Raw genomic sequence first — 18,961 nt, forward strand, 5'->3', positions numbered from 1 at the left:
TGCTTTTTCAGGAAGGCTTGTACTTACAGGTGTTTAAAAGGTGTTTCCTGGCGGCAGTTTAAATCGAGCGCCTTCAAACTGGGAAAGCGTCCGTCTCTGAACAGATCTCCCATCCTTCTGATGCCTGCCCTCTGCCAGCTCTGGAACCCACCATGCATCCTACCTGGGACAAACCTGTGATTGTTACATATTGGGGTCCAGACCGACACTTCCTCTACTTTCTTGTATCTCCTTCACTGTCCCCAGATCCGCAGTGTCACCACCACCACCGGACTTGTGGAGCAACGGGTTGGCGAGAACGGCAAAGGAGCCGTTATCAAAGCTCCCAGACTAGTACCTTTACATGACACCCCCCCCCCCCTACTCGCGGGGACTTATTCGCCCACACAAAGCCCATAATGATCCTACTCACCCGCGTAAAAAAGGCCTTGGGGATGAAGATGGGGAGGCACTGAAAGACAAACAAAAATCTGGAATCTGGGGAGGACAGTCATTTTCACGGTCTGCACCCTCCCTGCCAGTGACAACAGGAGCATGTCCCACCTTTTAAAGTCCCCTTCCATTTGCTCCACCAACCGGGTCAGGTTGAGCCTGTGCAGGGCATCCCATTTGCTGGCCACCTGTATACCCAGGTAACAAAAACTTTTCTCTACCATCCTGAGCGGCAGCTATTTCAGTCTCTCTTCCTGCCCCTTGGCCTGGATCACAAACAACTCGCTCTTTCCCTTTTTCAGTTTGTACCCTGAAAAACGACCAAAATCCCTCAGGATCCGCAGAACCTCCCACATCCCCTCCACAGGGTACGAAATGTACAGGAGCAAATATATATAGCGAGACCCGATATTTCACACCCCCCCGAACCAGTCCCCGCCAGTTCCTCGAAGCTCTCAGCGCCATAGCTAGTGGTTCTATAGCTAGGGCAAATAGTAACGGGGAGAGGGGACACTCGTGCCTCGTTCCCCAGTGAAGCTTGAAGAACCCTGACCTCAGCCGGTTTGTACATACACTTGCTACAGGTGCCTCTGGTACAGCAATTTCACCCAGCCAATAAAGCCCTCATCAAACCCGAACACCACAGCGCTTCCCAGAGGTACTCCCACTCCACCCGGTCAAAGGCTTTCTCTGCGTCCATCGCTGTTACCACCTCCGCCGCCCCTCCCTCTGAGGGCACCATAATAATATTCAAAAGTCTCCGGACATTGGTATTGAGTTGTCTGCCTTTAACAAACCCAGTCTGGTCTTCCTCTATCACCCCTGGGACGCAATCCTCAATTCTTGTGTCCAGAATCTCAGCTGGCAATTTGGCACCCACGTTTGAAAGCGAAATCGGCCTGTATGACCCGCAATGTCCCGGGTCCTTCCCTCGTTTAAGAATGAGTGAGACCAAAGCCTGTGACATTGTTGGGGGGAGGGTTCCTTTCTCTCTAGCCTCACTGAAGGTCCTCATCAGGAGTGGGCTCAATATTTCCGAAAATTTCTTATAGAATTCTACCTGTTAAGTGTCCGGCCCCGGGGCTTTACCCGATTGCATGCCCTCTATACCCGTGACAATCTCCTCTAATTCAATCAGGCCCCCCAGCCCCTCCACCCAGGTCCTCTGCCACCTTTGGAAACCTCAACTGGTCCAAAAATTGCCTCATCACTTCCGCTCCCATCAGGGGCTCCGACTCGTATAGCTTAATATAGAACTCCGTAAAGACTCAGTTCACCCCTCCTGGATCCAAGACCGTGTTACCCTCCTTATTCATTACTCCCCTGATTTCCCTGGCCGCCTCCCTCTGTCACAGTTGGTTTACCAGCATTCTACTCGCTTTCTCCCCATACTCATAGACTGCCCCCCTTGCCTTCCTGAGCTGTGCTACCGCTTTCACTGTAGTCAGCAATTCAAACTCCACCTGCAGACTCCGCCGCTCCCTCAGTAGCCCGCCTCGGGGGCCTCCGCGTATCTCCTGTCCACTCTGAGTATCCCCTCCACCACTCTTTCCCTCTCCGCTCTTTCACTCTTTTCCCTATGGGATCGAAGTGAGATGAGTCCCCCTCTGACAACTGCCTTCAGAGCCTCCCCCTCTGACAACTGCCTTCAGAGCCTCCTAGACCGTTGCCGCTGCTACCTCACCCGTATCGTTTGTTTCAAAGTAATCCTGGATGTTCCTTCTAATCCGACCGCAAACCTCTTCGTCCGTCAGCAGTCCCACATCCAGTCTCCAGAGTGGGTGCTGCCCTCTCTCCTCACTAAGCTGCAGGTCCATCCAGTGCGGGGCATGGTCCGAGACTGTGATTCCTGAGTATTCTGTCCCCGCCACCTTTGGGATTAACGCCCTGCTCAAGAGAAAGAATTCTATGCGGGAATAACCCGTATGAACGTGGGAGAAAAAAAAAAGGAGAACTCCTTCGCTCTCGGCCGCGCAAACCTCCAGGGATCCCCCACCCCACCTGCTCCATAAAACCCTTCAGTTCCTTAGCCATTGCTGGTCGCTTCCCTGTCCTGGACTTTGACCGGTCCAGCTCGGGGTCGATGACTGTGTTAAGGTCTCCCCCCATGATCAGGTGGTGTGACTCTAAGTCCGGGATTTTGCCGAGCGTGCGTCTCAAATTTCACAACATCCCAATTCGGAGCATAGACGTTCACAAACACCACCCGGACCCCCTCCCACTTTCCACTCACCATTAAATACCTGCCCTCCTTATCTGCCACAATTCTCCCAGCCTCAAATGCCACAACTGTACGGATCAGAATTGCTACCCCCCTGGTCTTCGAATCCAGCCCTGAATGGAACACCTGGCCTACCATTCTCAATCTCGTGTGATCTGCGAGCTTTAAATGTGTCTCCTGAAGCATCGCTATGTCTGCCTTTAACCCCTTTAGATGAGTGAACATGCACGCTCTTTCGACCGGCCCATTCAAACCCCTCACATTCCAAGTGATCAGCTTGGACGGGGGGGGGGGGGGGGGGGGGGGGCTAAACCCCCCCCCCCCCCCCCCCCCCACCCCGCCCTTCGCTTCCTTGAGCGCTGCATGGAAGACTTGATCCATGGGTGATTAATGGACATGTATCTTTAAATAAAGCAGCAGCGATAATGAGCAACTCAGAAGTCATGAGAGAGAAAACACTCTGCTAGCCTGAACAGGAGTTTCTGACTTTTTAGCACCAGAGAGATATGGGGTGGGACTCTTGTTTGATTTGATTGACTAGAGGCCAATCAATTGGCCAAAAGGCTGCACTCTGCCAGATAACAGGCAGTGTTTGATCCTATTCTGGTGGGCGGGTTCTCAGAGATTTCAGGGAGAAGTTGAAAACCAGACACAGAAAGACTTTTCTCTCCCTCCCTAGAAAGGCTGAGAGTGCTGGATTCCTGAAGCTGCAGAGAACCTGAATGAATGAATCTACAGGAAAACCATTACAGGATGCAAACAAAGACCAGAACACTCTTGTTGTCTCGAAAGCTCTAGGCGTGTATTCCTGAAACTACAGAGGCCTAAATGAGTCGACAGTAAAAACCTCAAACTCACAGCAAAGTCCAAAAAGAAGTAAGGTGCTGGAAACAAATATCCATCTGAAAACAAAGACTCTTTTTCTCTTCTCCTTATCATTTAAAAAAATCCCCTTCCTTCCCGTCTGGGCTCGTCTGTCTTGTGTGCATGTTGGGGTCAAGTTAAAGTGGGGAATTTAGGAATTAGTTGTTTTGCTGCATATTCCTTTACAGTTCTTGTTATAAATAAAGTTTAAAGTTACAAACCTGGCTGAAGACTTCAGATATTTTTCTAGTAATTATTGGTTAATTCACTTGTGTTGGGACTCTGGGTCAAGTGGGGCTAGAATTGACCGCATATTAGCCCAAGATGTTGAAACAATAAATATCCTCAAATGTGTGCAGAGGCATTTACCAGAATGATTCCAGGTGAGGGAATAGCTACATGGTTAGTTTGAGGAAGCTTAGGTTGGTTTGGTTATGCTACTTGAAGCAAAAGAGGTTGAAGGGAAATCAGATAGAGGTCACAAGCTTATGGCAGGTTTAGATAGGGTAAACATTAAATATGATACAAGGACTAGCAGATACAGGTTTAAGGTTATAGTGAGTATGGGGAACGTTTTTCTAAAGTCAGCAAGCAGTAGTCATCTGAAACTCAGGTTCCACGAAGATGGTAGGAGCTGAGATGATCAATGGATTTCAAAAGGAAATTAGCTAGGCTTTTCTGAAGAAATAAACTTGCAAGGCTATGGTGACGCAGGAGAACGGACCTGATGAGATTTCTCTCGAGAACCGGTATGTACTCAATGGGCCATATGTCCTTCTGGCCATAATGACTCTACAATTCTATAATTTTTAGTAAACAGAAGCTAGAGCTGCCTGTACAATGCAGGTCTGAAGAATGGATTGATGAATAGACAATAGAGATATAACCTTCATGCCGTCCATTTTGCAAACCATTTATTGGCATGGAAACTGTTATAAAAGTGACATGACAATTCTTCCCAAATAGCACTGCTATTTGTCATCTCTTTAACTTCCCAACTTAAAATGACAACACAACACAGAGACATTAGAAGTTCTGGCCTGCCTCACCAGCGAGTGAAGAGAGTTTTCGTAGCTAGGAGACGATGGGGTCCCTCCTGGTCTCGACCACTGGTTAGCACCTATGCAAAGTTAAGACCCAAAGTAAGCCATTCACGTAATATGCACTTAAAAGAAATACAGATTTGTACTTTTCAACAAAAAGCTCACATCTGATTGGAGATAACGTGTTGCTGTTTGGCAAGTGTTCAAATAATCAAAACATGATAGGATATACCTATGGAAAAAGCTAAACATTCATATAAATCAAGGCTTTCTACTCATAAGCTTTAAGGAATTATGAAGACACAAATCTTTACAAGATATGACATTACAATTAAGGACACTAAATCTGAAATTATAAATTGGATTGAACCACCACTATTCATCAACAGTGCAAATTTATAAATTTCTACCAACATAAATAACAAATTACCCAAGCAACAAGACCAGAAAAAGTTAGAATCTGGAATCATTCGGTTTGAGCTCACTCTTTATATTTAGATACTGGCATAGGTGAACTATCCCCATTAAAAGGTTCCAGTGGAAAATATTTATAGTTTGCATCACACATGATTTTTGCAGATTATTTTTCCATAAAATTGCAAAATCAATGATTTCTTACAAAGCAGAAGGAAACCAATGAAGTTAGATTTCACAGCGCCAGGGTCACAGGTTCAATTCCCGGCTTGGGTCACTGTTTGTGCAGAGTCTGCACATTCTCCCCGTGTCAGTCTGTGTGGGTATCGACCGGGTGCTCCGGTTTCCTCCCACAAGTCCCGAAAGACGTGCTGTTAGGTGAATTGGACATTCTGAATTCTCACTCTGTGTACCCAAACAGGCGCCGGAATGTGGCTACTTGGGGCTTTTCACAGTAACCTCATTTCAGCGTTAATTTAAGACTACTTGTGACAATGAAGAATATTTTTTTAAAATCTGAACTCCCTTTATCATTGTAGACTGTCATGAAAATCTGCATGAGCCTTTGAGTATTTTAGCTATTCAGAACATACATTATATGCTGTCTTTAACTCAAATTATTTCTTCGGTAGCCAGGTCTTTCAGTATTTTCCCAGTTGTGACACGAGATCAATTGTTCTATCCAACTATTTCAGTTGTCTGCTGAGAAGCTGAACAAGCATATTCCGACTATGTATTTTTACAACAATTAAATATAAACTCTACAGATAATGAAATAATGAAAACACAGCAAGAAAGTCAGACCAAACTTGGACATGGATGATCCGAGTCTCAGGGGTTCCTTGTATTGCTATACTTTAGCATCAATTGCCACAAGTTTTGGGACCAACTGTGAAGAATGGAAGGGTTCCCTCTCAGGTACATCCAAAACAACAGCTTCATTTTACTATAATGTGTGTCAGTAGCCGGACACGGGCTAGATATTTAAACCCCAAACAAAAAGGGGTAGATTTTTCTGCACCTGTGGGATGCAAGTACAATTACTCTAAAAATAAAGAGCGTCAGTAAACTGGACTTTATCTATTACATATGTCACAACGTAGACTCCTTGCTCAGTATCTTTGATGTGGTCTTTTTACTTAATTGTAAAACTAATTTCTAATTTGCAAATTACTATACACAATCTACAGCCATTTTGTTCAACTACAGTAGACCTGAGCTTAAGTATCTTCACACCAAATTTTCTTTGGTTATAAAAGTGCAATTTCAACTTCACAAAGATGGCAATTTCAAAATACATTTTAAATTGCTGTTCCTTTGATAAATGTTTTTTTTATAATTGACTCGAATCAAAATGCTAAATTCAAATGTAATGTTTAAATCTACCCACTTCTACGCATTTGAAATTAAAAGGCCCTAGGTTTTGCTGTGGCAATGATGGCAAAACTGTGATGTCAGCGTTTACCATCATTACTGAAAGTGACAGTAACTCGGGAGTCTGGAAATAAGCAGAGTAATACGGAAAAAGAGACACTGGCTTCTGAGCATCTAGCTCCTTCATAGGATGTGCTGCAGAGGTTCTCAGAGCATCAACACAAATAAAAGTTCATTGACTTGAAACCTTAACTCTTGTTTCTCTCGCCACAGGAGTGACCAGACCTGCTGAATATTTCTAGTATTTTCCATTTTTAATTCACTTGAAACTGTTAGTTTCACTTCGAAAACCTTTGAAAAAGGTAACATTTTGTTGAATAAGATTAACTAGGTTTAAAACGATGCACTAATTTCACAATTACTGTTAAGCACCATTACGGACTCTTATAGACAATATTCCATGCAGTCATGCAGCAATCTGAAGTTAATATGCAGTCCGTATACACAAGTATTCCCATGCACGCACAGCTGCACCAAAGAAATCTAGCAGTACAGCACATTAGCTGCATGCAACAGAGAGATGGTGTTTGTGGAACTTACAATTTCTCCACAAGGATAAAATTCCACAATTTAAAAAAAGGTTTTTGCGACAAGCCTACTTTAACTTTATTTCACGTTCTGTCTTAATACAGTTAATTTGCTATCTGAAAAGCTTAAGTAAAGAATTGTAACTGCTTCTAACCCCTTGGGTTTTGTGTGTGTGAATTGGTTTACCTGCTTGCGAAAGTGTCTGCCTCTGCATGCCAAGACATTGCCTTGACCTGGATTTTAACTGCCATGGGAAAGGAAAAATTGCCATCACAGAGATCACTAGACTTTTTTGGGCAATCCTCTTTCAGGTCAGCATCAATAACCCAGCTTTGTTGCTATCACAAACCCTAGCCAATATGTTTAAGCAGCACAATGAAACAGATCTAAATCCAATTGATAATTCAAAGGAGCACTTGGGCACAAGGTGGCATTTAAAATAAAACAAAAACCTGACACGAGAGTTTGCTGAAACTGCTCAAGATTCTCTCTTCTTTTAATAATATTTTTATTGAGATATTTGAAAATTGTTATAACATGAACAAAAATAACATCCACATGTCAAAATGAACATTTCCCCACCCCCCCCAACCCAATCTTCACCCACCTTAACCAAACAACAACACCCCCCCCACACTCCTTATAATAGTGCATCTGCTGACATTTTAATATTCCCCGAGAAAGTCGACGAACGGCTGCCACCTCCGGACGAACCCTAACATTAGCCCTCTGAAGGCAAACTTTATTTTCTCGAGACTGAGAAACCCAGGTCTCTACACTCGGGGGCTTCGAGTCCCTCCACATTAACAAGATCCGTCTCCGGGCTACCAGGGAGGCAAAAGCCAGAATGTCAGCCTCTTTCACCCCCTGAACTCCCAGATCTTCTGACACTCCAAAGATCGCTACCTCCGGGCTCGGCACCACCCATGTTTTTAGCACTGTGAACATTGCCTTAGCAAAACCCTCTTAGCTTCGGCATGCCCAAAACATGTGGATATGATTTGCTGGGCTTCCCGCACACCTATCCTCTACCCTGAAAAGCTCATCCTAGCCCCCGTCATGTGTGCCCGGTGGACTTCCTTAAATTGTATCAGGCTAAGCCTGGCACACAATGAGGAGGTATTAACCCTGCTTAGGGCATCCGCCCATAGACCCACCTCTATGTCTCCACCTAGCTCGTCCTCCCACTTGCCCGTAAGTTCCTCCACGGGAGTTTCCTCTGCCTCCGAAAGCTCTTGGTAAATATCCGATCCCTTCCCCTCTCCCACCCAGGTACTGGAAACTACTCTATCCTGTATCCCCCATGGTGGCAGCAGGGGAAAAGGCCGGCACCTGCTTTCTCAGGAAGTCTTGCACCTGCAAATACCTAAACCCATTCCCTGCTAGCAATTTAAATTTATCCTCCAAAGCTTTCAAGCTGGGAAAGTGCCCATCTATAACTAGATCCCACATCCTCCTCATTCCTGCCCCCTGCCACCTCCGGAACCCACCATCTAGCCTACCCAGTACAAACCTATGGGGCTGGTTTAGCTCACTCAGCTAAATCGCTGGCTTTTAAAGCAGACCAAGCAGGCCAGCAGCACGGTTCGATTCCCGTACCAGCCTCCCCGGACAGGCGCCGGAATGTGGCGACTAGGGGCTTTTCACAGTAACTTCATTGAAGCCTACTTGTGACAATAAGCGATTTTCATTTTCATTTTCAAACCTGTGGTTGTTATAAATCGGGGTCCAAATCGATGCTGGCTCCACTCTCTTACATCTCCTCCATTGCCCACAGATCCTCAGAGCCGCCACTACCACCGGACTTGTGGAGTATCGGGCCGGCGAGAATGGCAGAGGTGCCGTTGCCAATGCTCCCAGGCTATACATAAAGCTGCCTCCATCCGCTCCCATGCTGATCCTTTCCCACTACCTGATCATGGCTATATTAGCTTCCCAGTAGTAATTGCAGAGGTTCGGCAGCGCCAACCCCCCCGGACTGCGCTCCAGCAACACTTTCTCCACTCACAGGGTTTTACACGCCCACACATCATTTCATTCATTTTCATTTCATTTCACAAGGCCCAAAATAATCTTATTCACCTGCTTGAAAAAGGCCTTAGGGATGAAGATGGGGAGGCACTGAAAGAGAAACAGAAATCTGGGGAGGACCGTCATTTTCACGGTCTGTACCCTCCTCCCTGCCAGTGATAGCGGGAGCATGACCCATCTCTTAAAGTCCCTTTCCATTTGTTCTACCAATCAGGATAGGTTTAACTTGTGCAGTACCTCCCATTCCCGGGACACCTGGATTTCCAGATATCGAAAGCTCTTCCCTACCATTCCAAGCGGCAGCTCTTCCAATCTCTTTACCTGCCCTCTTGCCTGGATCACAAACATCTTGCTCTTCCCCATGTTCAATTTATACCCCGAAAAACTGCCAAATTTGCCCAAGATTCGCATTACTACCCCCATCCCCTCCAGCGGGTCCGAAATGTACAAGAGCAGCTCATCTGCGTAGAGCAAGACCCGATGCTCCACCCCACCGCCCCCAACCCCCGAACCAGCCCATTCCAGTTCTTAGAGGCTCTTAGCGCCATGTCTAACGGCTCTATGGCCAGAGCAAACAGTAATGGGGAGAGGGGACATCCTTGCCTCGTCCCTCGGTGTAGTTTAAAATACCCCGACCTCAATTGGTTCGTACGCACACTCGCTACTGGTGCCTGATAGAGCAACCGCACCCAGTCAATAAAGCCCTCACCAAACCCAAACTTTCTCAGCGCCTCCCACAAGGAGTTCCACTCCACCCGATCGAAAGCCTTCTCCGCACCCATCGCTTCACCTCCATTCCTTCTGCGGGAATCGTAATAACATTTAGAAGCCTTTGAACATTGGCCTAGAGTTGCCTGCCCTTAACAAATCCCGTCTGATCTTCCCCCATCACCCCCGGGACCCAGTCCTCTATCCTTGTGGCCTGTATCTTAGCCAGCAGTTTGGCATCCATATTCAGTAGAGAAATCAGCCTGTATGACCCCAATTGCTCCGATTCCTCACGTTTTAGGATCAATGAAATCGAGGCCTGCAACATTGTTGGGGTGAGGACTCCCTTCTCTCTTGCTTCATTAAATGTCCTCAACAGCAGTGGGCTCAATATTTCTGTAAATGCCATATAGAATTCCACCTGGTAGCCGTTAGACCCCGGGGCCTTGCCCGACTGCATGCCCTCCAGCCCCTTGATTATTTCCTCAATCGGGACCCCCAGCCTCCTCCACTCTCGGGAACCTCAACCGATCTAGAAATTGCCTCATCCCCTCCACCCCAGCTGGGGGTTCCGATTCATATAATTTACTATAAAAGTCCTTAAACACCTCGTTCACCCCCGCTGGGTCCAGGACCGCATTACCGACTCTACTCTTTACTCTCCCCATCTCCCTGGCCGCCTCTCTTTTCCTGATCTGGTGCGCTAACACTCTGCTGGCCTTTTCCCTGTACTCATAGATCATCCCCCTTGCCTTCCTCAACTGTTCCACTGCTTTCCCTGTGGTCAACAGCCCAAACTCCACCTGTAACCTCCGCCGCTCCCTCAGGAGCCCCGCGTCTGGGGCCTCCGAGTATCTCTGTCCACCTGGAGTATCTCCTCCACTAATCTATCCCTCTCAGCCCGTTCCACCTTTTCTCTATGGGCCCGTATCGAGATTAATTCCCCTCAAAGCTTCCCAGACCGTTGCTGCAGAGACCTCCCCCGTATAATTTGTTTCCAGGTAGTTCTGGATGGACTTGTTAACCCGCCCACAAACCTCCTCATCCGCTAGCAACCCCACATCCAGTCTTTACAGCGGGCGTTGCCCTCTCTCCATTCTAACCGGTAGATCCACCCAGTGCGGGGCATGATCCGACACTGCAATTGCCGAGTACTCAGTATCCACCACCCTGCTCAGAACAAAAAAGTTGATGTGAGAGTATTACTTGTGGACATGTGAACAAAAGGAAAACTCCTTCGTCCTCAGCCGTCCAAACCTCTATGGGTCTACTCCCCCCATCTGTTCCATAAAACCCTTCAATTCCTTTGCCGCAGCCGGCCTCCTCCCTGTCCTGGATTTTGACCGGTCCAATTCCGGATCAATGACTTGATTGGAGTCCCCTCCCCTGATCAGGTTTTGTGACTCTAAATCTGGGATCTTATCTAAAACCGGTCTCATAAATTCCACGTCGTCCCAAACAACAATTTGGAGCATTTATGTTCACAAGTACCACTCGCACCCCCTCCAGCTTCCCACTCACCATTATGTACCTGCCCCCCCTTGTCTGACACGATTCTCCCTGCCTCGAATACCACTCGTTTGCAGATCAAGATCGCTACCCCCTGGTCTTTGAGACCAGTCCTGAGTGGAACACTTAGCTAACCCACCCCTTCCTCAATCTCATCTGGTCTGCAACCTTTAGGTGTGTCTCCTGTGGCATTGCCACGTCCGCCTTCAGTTCCCCCAAATGTGCGAACCCTCTTGACCGGCCCATGCAGTCCTTTCACGTTCCATGTGATCAGCCTGGATGGGGGGGGGGGGGGGGGGGGGGGGTTCTCTCCCCCCCAACCCCCCCCACCGCCAAAAAACCCAATCCCCCAAGTCAAGCTCTAGCTTAACACCTGTCTACTCCCCACTGCGCTCCGAGAGTCAGCTGACCCATGCTGACTCGATAGCTCCCACCCCTGGCATCAAGCCGTCTGTCTCCCAACTGTTCACCTCTCTTTCTCCCCCCCCCCCCTCCCCCCACATGAATAAACATTTTCACAGCATCACATTCCCCAGTAAACAAACAGAAAAAAACAGTGAAGAAACAAACACTTTAGAAAATGACACCCAAAAAGCAGAACTAAATTCAAAGCCCAGCCCCCCCAAACAAGATCCCTGCAAAACAAAACAACCTTTAACCATCCACACAGCCCATTATTTCACACAGAACTACTTGAATTTTTACAATCCAACACCACAAATCGTTGCCACAGAACTTTTCAGAGGCTTAAATGTCTTTTAATTCACATCCTGCTTCTTTTCTTTAATAAAGGTCCATACTTCGTCTGGTGTTTCGAAGTAGAAGTCCCTTTCCTCATGTGTGACCCACAGACGGGCTGGGTACAGCATCCCAAACTTCACCCCCTTCTTAAAGAGGATTGTTTTTGCCCGATTGAACCCAGATTGCCTCTTGGCCAAATCTGCTCCCAGGTCCTGATAAATACGCAACTCACAGTTCTCTCACTTGCTGCTCCGTTCTTTCTTGGCCCAGCACAAAACGTGTTCCTTGTCCATAAAACGGTGAAAATGTCCCACCATGGCCCTCGGTGGTTCGTTCGCTCTGGCTTCCTTGCGAGGGCTCTGTGCGCTCTGTCCACTTCCCAGCCCCAGCCCCCATCAACTTCTCCAACATGTCCGTCACATAGGCCCTCGCATCCGATCCCTCACTGCCTTCAGGGAGGCCACTTCCAGGGGTCGAGGGAACGCCCTAGCCCCAATCAACTTCTCCAACATGCCCGTCACATAAGCCCTCGTATCCGATCCCTCACTGCCTTTAGGGAGGCCAACAATTCTGCGATTCTGCCTCCTGGACCTATTCTCCAGGCCCTCCAGCTTCTCCTGCATTCTTTTATGGCGGTCATTCATCATCCTCACCTTGTTTTCCAGCACGATTATATACTCTTCGTGCTCGGACAACTTTGTTCGACCTCCTGGATCGCTCTCCCGTGGGTTTCCTGATTCTGAACCACTTGATCAATCGAAGCCTTGATTGGGTCCAGCGTGTCCTTCTTCAGCTTGGCGAAGCAATCCTCGAAAAACGTCACCAGCTGCTCCATCGACCACTGTGTTGTCTCCTTGCGGCCCTTGCCCTCCGCCATGCTGTCCCATGTTACCAGCTCTGCTTGCGTCTCCCTTATATGACTTTGTCGACTCATCCGGCCACTTCTGGTCCACTTCTCCATACTATCTCACTCTTCACTGATTTATCCCATAAAATCCGAACAAAGCCGGGGGAAAAAAAGGTCCAAAAGTCCGTTACGGGTAGGAAACTATCAAATGTGCGACCTACCCCTCCATGGCCACCACCGGAAGTCCCTCAAGGATCTCTCTCATAGCCATCATCCTCTCCCTTGATTTTTTGAAAAAACAAAAGCACCATTCATATGTTCACATCAAAACTAGAAAGCGGAATGGGTCGCATTCAAAAATTCAAATTCAAATGTTTTTAAAAAATTTCATTTTGTGCTTTTTTGCGGTCCTTTTTTTAATGTCTTTCCTCTAAACAAAAAGGTGCATTTAAAAGGGAGATGTGTTGTGTTAAATACCAACAGCTTTTTAAGGGCTGCTTCTGTGCTTAATCATTAGCAAATTACACCTGTGTAAACCTTGAGTCGCATTCAGGAATAAAAAACATTAAATGAATATCGATACAAGTATCATCTGCAATGCGATCCACTGAATCAAATGAGAGACTCATTAATCCCTCATTATATAATCCAACAAGGAGCTTTCAGTTAGTACTGCAAAAATTGCCTAAAGCAGCTGTTCAGTGCTAGCTCGAAGGATGTTCATTATCAGATGAAAACGTCCGATTTAACAAAGGGTAAAACCGCACACAATTATGAGCTTCTCTCATAAAATTGTAGCACCGATTTCCAATTATTGTACTGGTATGTCACAATTTAAAAATGAGTATATTAAAGCCCAGTGGAAATCATTTTCCCATTGTATGATTCCAATTTCCAAGCAAACAAAATGCATCTTTTGGAGTAAGTCACACATGTAGCAGCTAGTTTAGCTGGAATCAGCATCTAATACTCATCATTAACAAATGATAGGAAATGTCTTCCACTGCAAAGCCAAATCTACTTAACACTAGGACTAACAGTTCACAGTGATCAATACTGCAGCAAATGAGTTAAATAAACAATCTGGAGAGAGTGCAGAAGAGGTTCAAGAGAATAGTTCCAGGGATGCAGAACTTCAGCTATGAAGGTTGGAGAAGTTGGAACTCTATTCCTTGGAGGAAAGAGAATTTAGAGGTTTTCAAAATCATGAGGGCATCCTAAAAGTTGAAGTATGTTGCATTGTGCAGTGGGGATTGAATACAATTTGCAAAACATGCAACACAACACATGTTTTCATAATTGAAACTGGAAATGTCTTTTTTAAAGAAAATATTTTATTGAAGCATTTATAATTTTCACAGTTTACAGTTTAACACTTTAACATTCCTTAAACAACCGCGCGGGTCGACACACGCAAACAAAACCTAAAAATAATGTCCCCTACTACCTCCGATCTATTTCCTAATTACCCGTGTACTAAGTTCCCTGTCTTTGTCTTACATTACCATGGCTCCCATTCCCCCCCCACTGCGGAAGTTCCATTTTCCTTGAAGAAGTCAATGAACAGCTGCCACCTCTGGGTGAACCCCTGAATTGATCCTCTCAAGGCGAACTTAATCCTTTCCAGTATGAGAAACCCCGCCATGTCACTGATCCATGCTCCTAACTTTGGGGGTTCTGAGTTTCTCCATCCCCGCAAAATCCGTCTCCGGGCCACCAGGGAGGGGAAGGCCAGAACATCGGCCTCCTTCCCCTCCTTGGCCCCCCCGGATCTTCCGATACCCCAAATATTGCCAATTCTGGACTCTAAGTCATCCTCCCTTCCAAGACCTCTGACATAATGGCTGCAAATCCCTGCCAGAATCCCTTCAACTTTGGACACGCCCAGATCATCTGTACTTGATTCGCCGGGCTTCCTCTACAGCATCCGCACCTATCCTCCACATTTGCAAAAAACCTGCTCATCCGGGCTACCGTCATGTGGGCCCTATGAACCACCTTGAACTGGATCAGGCTAAGTCTGGCACAAGACGAGGATGATTAACTCTCTTCAGGGCCTTTTCCCATATTTCGATTTCCATCGCCCCTCCCAATTCTTCCTCCCACTTTCTCTTCACCTCCCCAATAGGGACTCCTTCCCACTCCATCAACTCCTTATATATCTCAGAGACCCTCCCCATCCCAATCCCCGTTTATGATATCACCGTTGCCTGTTCCCCTCAGGGGAAGCGAGGAAAGCTTGCAACCTGCCTCCGGACAAAGTCCTGTACCTTTAGGTACCGAAACCCGTTCCCACCCGGCAACTCAAACTCTTCCTTTAATGCCCCCAGGCTCGGGAAACCCTAAATGAAGAGACCCCCAAATCTCTCAATCCTTGCCCGCTGCCACCTCCTGAAGCCTCCATCCAACCCCCCCTGAAACTAAACGGTGATTGTCACAGATCGGTGACCACACTGACGCCCCCTCCAATCTCATGTGCTGTCTCCATTGCCCCCACACCCTCAGGGCTGCCGCTACCACTGGGCTTGTGGAGTACAGAGCTGGCAAGAACAGCAGAGGCGCCGTCAATAAAGCCTCCAAACTCGTACCCTACAGGATGCCGCCTCTACCCACTCCCAAACTGACCCCACCCCCACTACCCTGACCATTGATATGTTGGCTGCCCAGTAATAATTAATAAAACTCGGGAGAGCCAAGCCCCCTTTTCCGCGACCCCATTCCAGGAATGCCGTCTTCACCCTCGGGGTTTTACCAGCCCATATAAAACCAGAGATCGCCACATTCATTTTCCTAAAGAAAGGCCGTCGGGACAAAAATCGGGAGACATTGGAAAAAAAAACAGCAGTCTCAGGAGGACTGTCATCTTCACCGTCTGCACCCTCCCCGCCAGTGTCAGTGAGAGCATGTACCACCTGTGGAAATTCCTTTTAATCTGATCGACCGCTTTACCCAGAATTAACTTGTGGAGCTGTCCCCAATCCTTAGCCACCTGGATCTCCAGATACCTAAAGCTCCTCCCCACCAGAATTCGCGAAACACAACATTTATCGTTCCCGGGTCCAGCACTACCTCCCCCCTCATATCCTTTACTTTCCCAATTTCCCTCGCCGCCTCCTACTTCCTCAGTTGATGTGCGAACAAGCCAACTGGCTTTCTCCCCATATTCGTATATTGCCCCTTTCACCCTCCTCAACTGCCCTTCTGCCGTACCTGTGGACAGGAACCCAAATTCCATTTGGAGTCTCTGACACTCCTTCAGGAGCTCCTCATCTGGACATTCTGCATATCTTCTGTCCACCTGTAAGATTTCACCTACCAGCCTGTCCAACTCCGCCCGTTCAGTCTTCTCCCTGTGGGCCCAAATCGAAATAAATTCCCCTCTGATAACTGCCTTCAATGCATCCCAAACCACCTCTGCCACGGTCTCTCCCGTGTCACTGCTCTTTATGTACCCCCAAATGGCCTCCCTCACCCGCTCACAAATCTCATCCTCCGCTAACAGCCCTACATCTAACCTCCACTGTGGACGCTGGGTATTTCATGTGCTGACCCGTAGGTCTATCCAGTGTGGAGCATGGTCCAGCACCACGATTGCTGAATACCTCAGTGTCCTCCACCCCTGCTAAGAGTGTTTTGTCAAGTACGAAAAAGTCTATCTTAGAATATACCTTGTGCACTTGGGAGTAGAATGAATACTCCTTGCTCCTTGGCCTCCCAAAACGCCAAGGATTCCACCCTCTCATGCGCTCCATAAACCCCCGCAGTTTTTTTGCCATTGCTGATACTTTTCCCAACCTGGAACTCGATCGTTCTAGTCTCGGATCCAGAACCGTATTAAAATCCCCCCATAAATCAGCTGGTGTGAGTCGAGGTCTGGAATCTTCCCCAGCATCCTCCTGACAAACGCAACACATCCCAGTTTGGGGTGTATATACTGACCAACACCATTGCCATTCCCTCCAGCTTCCCACTAATCATAGTAAATCTTACCCTCCCCAGTGTCTGCCTCAATCTTCCCCACCTCGAACACCTTATTATTAACCAGGATTGCCACCCCCCTTGTTTTAAAACCCAAACCCGAATGAACAACTGTCCGACCCATCCCTTCTTCAGTCTAACGTAATCTCCCAGCTTCAAGTGCAACATGGCCACATCCGCCTTCAGCTGCCTCAAGTGTGCGAACACCCGGACCCTTTTGACCAGCCCATTCAGTCCACGAACATTCTACGTAACCAGCCTGGTCGGGGGGAACCCTCCCCCCCTTCCCCTGTCGATAAGCCATGACCTTTCCGAGGCCAGCCTTTGGCCCATGCCCCAACCTCACCTGGCCCGTCCCTCGGCAGCTAACGTCATCTACTCTCCTCCTCTAACTTCCTGAAAGTCCCTTTCTCATCAGCTGCTTTCCCCCCCCCCCCCAACTATGTTAATCTTCAGCTCAGCCCCCCACTTTGCTTCCGTGGACTAGCCCTCCCAGCTAGCCTGGCAGCTCCCGCCCCCGGCACTTAGCATCCTACCACCTGCTGGTTCCCCTCTCCTCCACTCTTAGTATAAGTCACCAAAACAATGGCACAAAGCACAAAAAAACAAACAGTTCCGCCCAAGGTCCAAGCACAGAGGCCCACCCCTTCTCCCTTAAAATCTTATCTAATACCTTCAAGCAGGACCATATAGAAAAGACCAAAGGAAAAAGAATTATACATGTAAAAACACAGCTTTTCAAACATCGCAACGTAAATTAGAGTTATAAGACTAAGGATTTAAAAGGGCAACTGCATAGCTTCTAAATCAGCTCTCCACAGTCAAGGTTTAAGATCCTTGTTTGTTTACCAAGTTATTGTCCTTCATGAAGTCCGTCATGTCCTCCAGCAAGCCAAAGTATAGCTCCTGACTCTCATAGGTCACCCAAAGACGGGTAAAGCAGACCAAACTTTATTTGCTTCTCGTACAGGGCTGCCTTGACTTTATTAAAACTCGCCCTCCTCTTTGCAAGTTCTGCTCCCAAGTCCTGGTACAACCGGATCTCAGAATCTTCCCACATGCACTGTTTTGTCTGTCTGGCCTATCTCACGATGCGTTCCTCATCTAGGAACCAACGTTGCCGTACCATCACACCCCTCGGGGGCTCACACCCCTAGGGCTTACGCATAAGTGCCCTATGGGCCCGGTTCACCTCCAACTGCTTGGGAAACGTACATTCCTCGATCAGCTTCTCTAGCATCTTCCCACATATGCACCGGCATCCGATACTTCCTTCCCCTCTGGCAGACCGACGATCCGGATAGTCTGTCTCCGAGAACGGTTATCCAGATACTCCACCTTCTCCAGCAGCCGTTTCTGTTGGCCATGTAGCATCCCGATCTCCACTGACATCGCAGTGGACTGCTCCTCTCTTTCCACCGCCAGCTCCTCCAACCTCTGGATCGCCTGTCCGTGGGTCGTCAATCTCTCCTCCACACGGTCGACCACCGCCCTGATCGAGTCCACCGCCCGGGTCAGGTGCTCTGCACATTCCTTGCGATGTTCAGTGAACTTCTCAGTCAAGAAGTCCACCAACTGGTCCGTTGGCCATTGAGCTGGCGGGGTCAAACCTTGTTTCCCCACCATTGCCTCCTTCAAACATTGGTCCTCGCTTCCAGCCAACTTTTGATTTCTCCTTTTTCAATTTTTCCTCAGGTGCAGCTCCATAAACTAGGAGTCACCACCTTCTCCTCTCATTTTTACACCCTTATTCTGGAAAATTCCTATGGAAATCCAGCTTAAAAGCCACAAAAGACCACCAAGAATGGGAGCTGCCAAATGTGCAACCTTTGACTCCATAGCCGCCACGGGAAGTGAAACTGGAAATTTCTAAACATCAACATTCCAGATTGTGCAGCCAAAGTTATCAAAAGCGCATTTTGCTGCTCCTTATAAAACACAATTGAACAGTTTGAAACACATCACTTCAGACTGGCAGGTGTGTCCATCCTAAAGCATAAACTCCAAGTATAGAAATCTTAAAAATCGTGACCCAAAATAATTCTGAAAACTGTTCACAAAGGACACCAAACAATTTCATAGGTCAACCAATTTTAGAGTCACAATTTAATATCAAGCAATGTAAAAACAAATGCAAGATTTGGAAGCAATTCCATTTGTTGTTCAATAAATGTTCACAAAATGAAAATCTAATTTTATAGTCATTGCATA

The 18,961-nt window shown here is 47.4% G+C and overlaps 1 protein-coding gene across 16 annotated transcripts in view; it reads right to left on the reverse strand.

Moving 5' to 3' along the window:
- tcf12 (transcription factor 12) overlaps positions 1-18,961 on the reverse strand; it is a 367,875-nt gene that overhangs the window by 58,182 nt on the left and 290,732 nt on the right. For all 16 annotated transcript variants that reach the window (XM_038813403.1, XM_038813410.1, XM_038813409.1 and 13 more), the window contains one exon: positions 4,567-4,637. In XM_038813403.1, the coding sequence (XP_038669331.1) occupies positions 4,567-4,637 (71 nt within the window). The remainder of the gene's footprint in view (positions 1-4,566; positions 4,638-18,961) is intronic.

Source organism: Scyliorhinus canicula, chromosome 12 (assembly GCF_902713615.1).
Source record: "Scyliorhinus canicula chromosome 12, sScyCan1.1, whole genome shotgun sequence".
Lineage (NCBI taxonomy): Eukaryota > Metazoa > Chordata > Chondrichthyes > Carcharhiniformes > Scyliorhinidae > Scyliorhinus > Scyliorhinus canicula.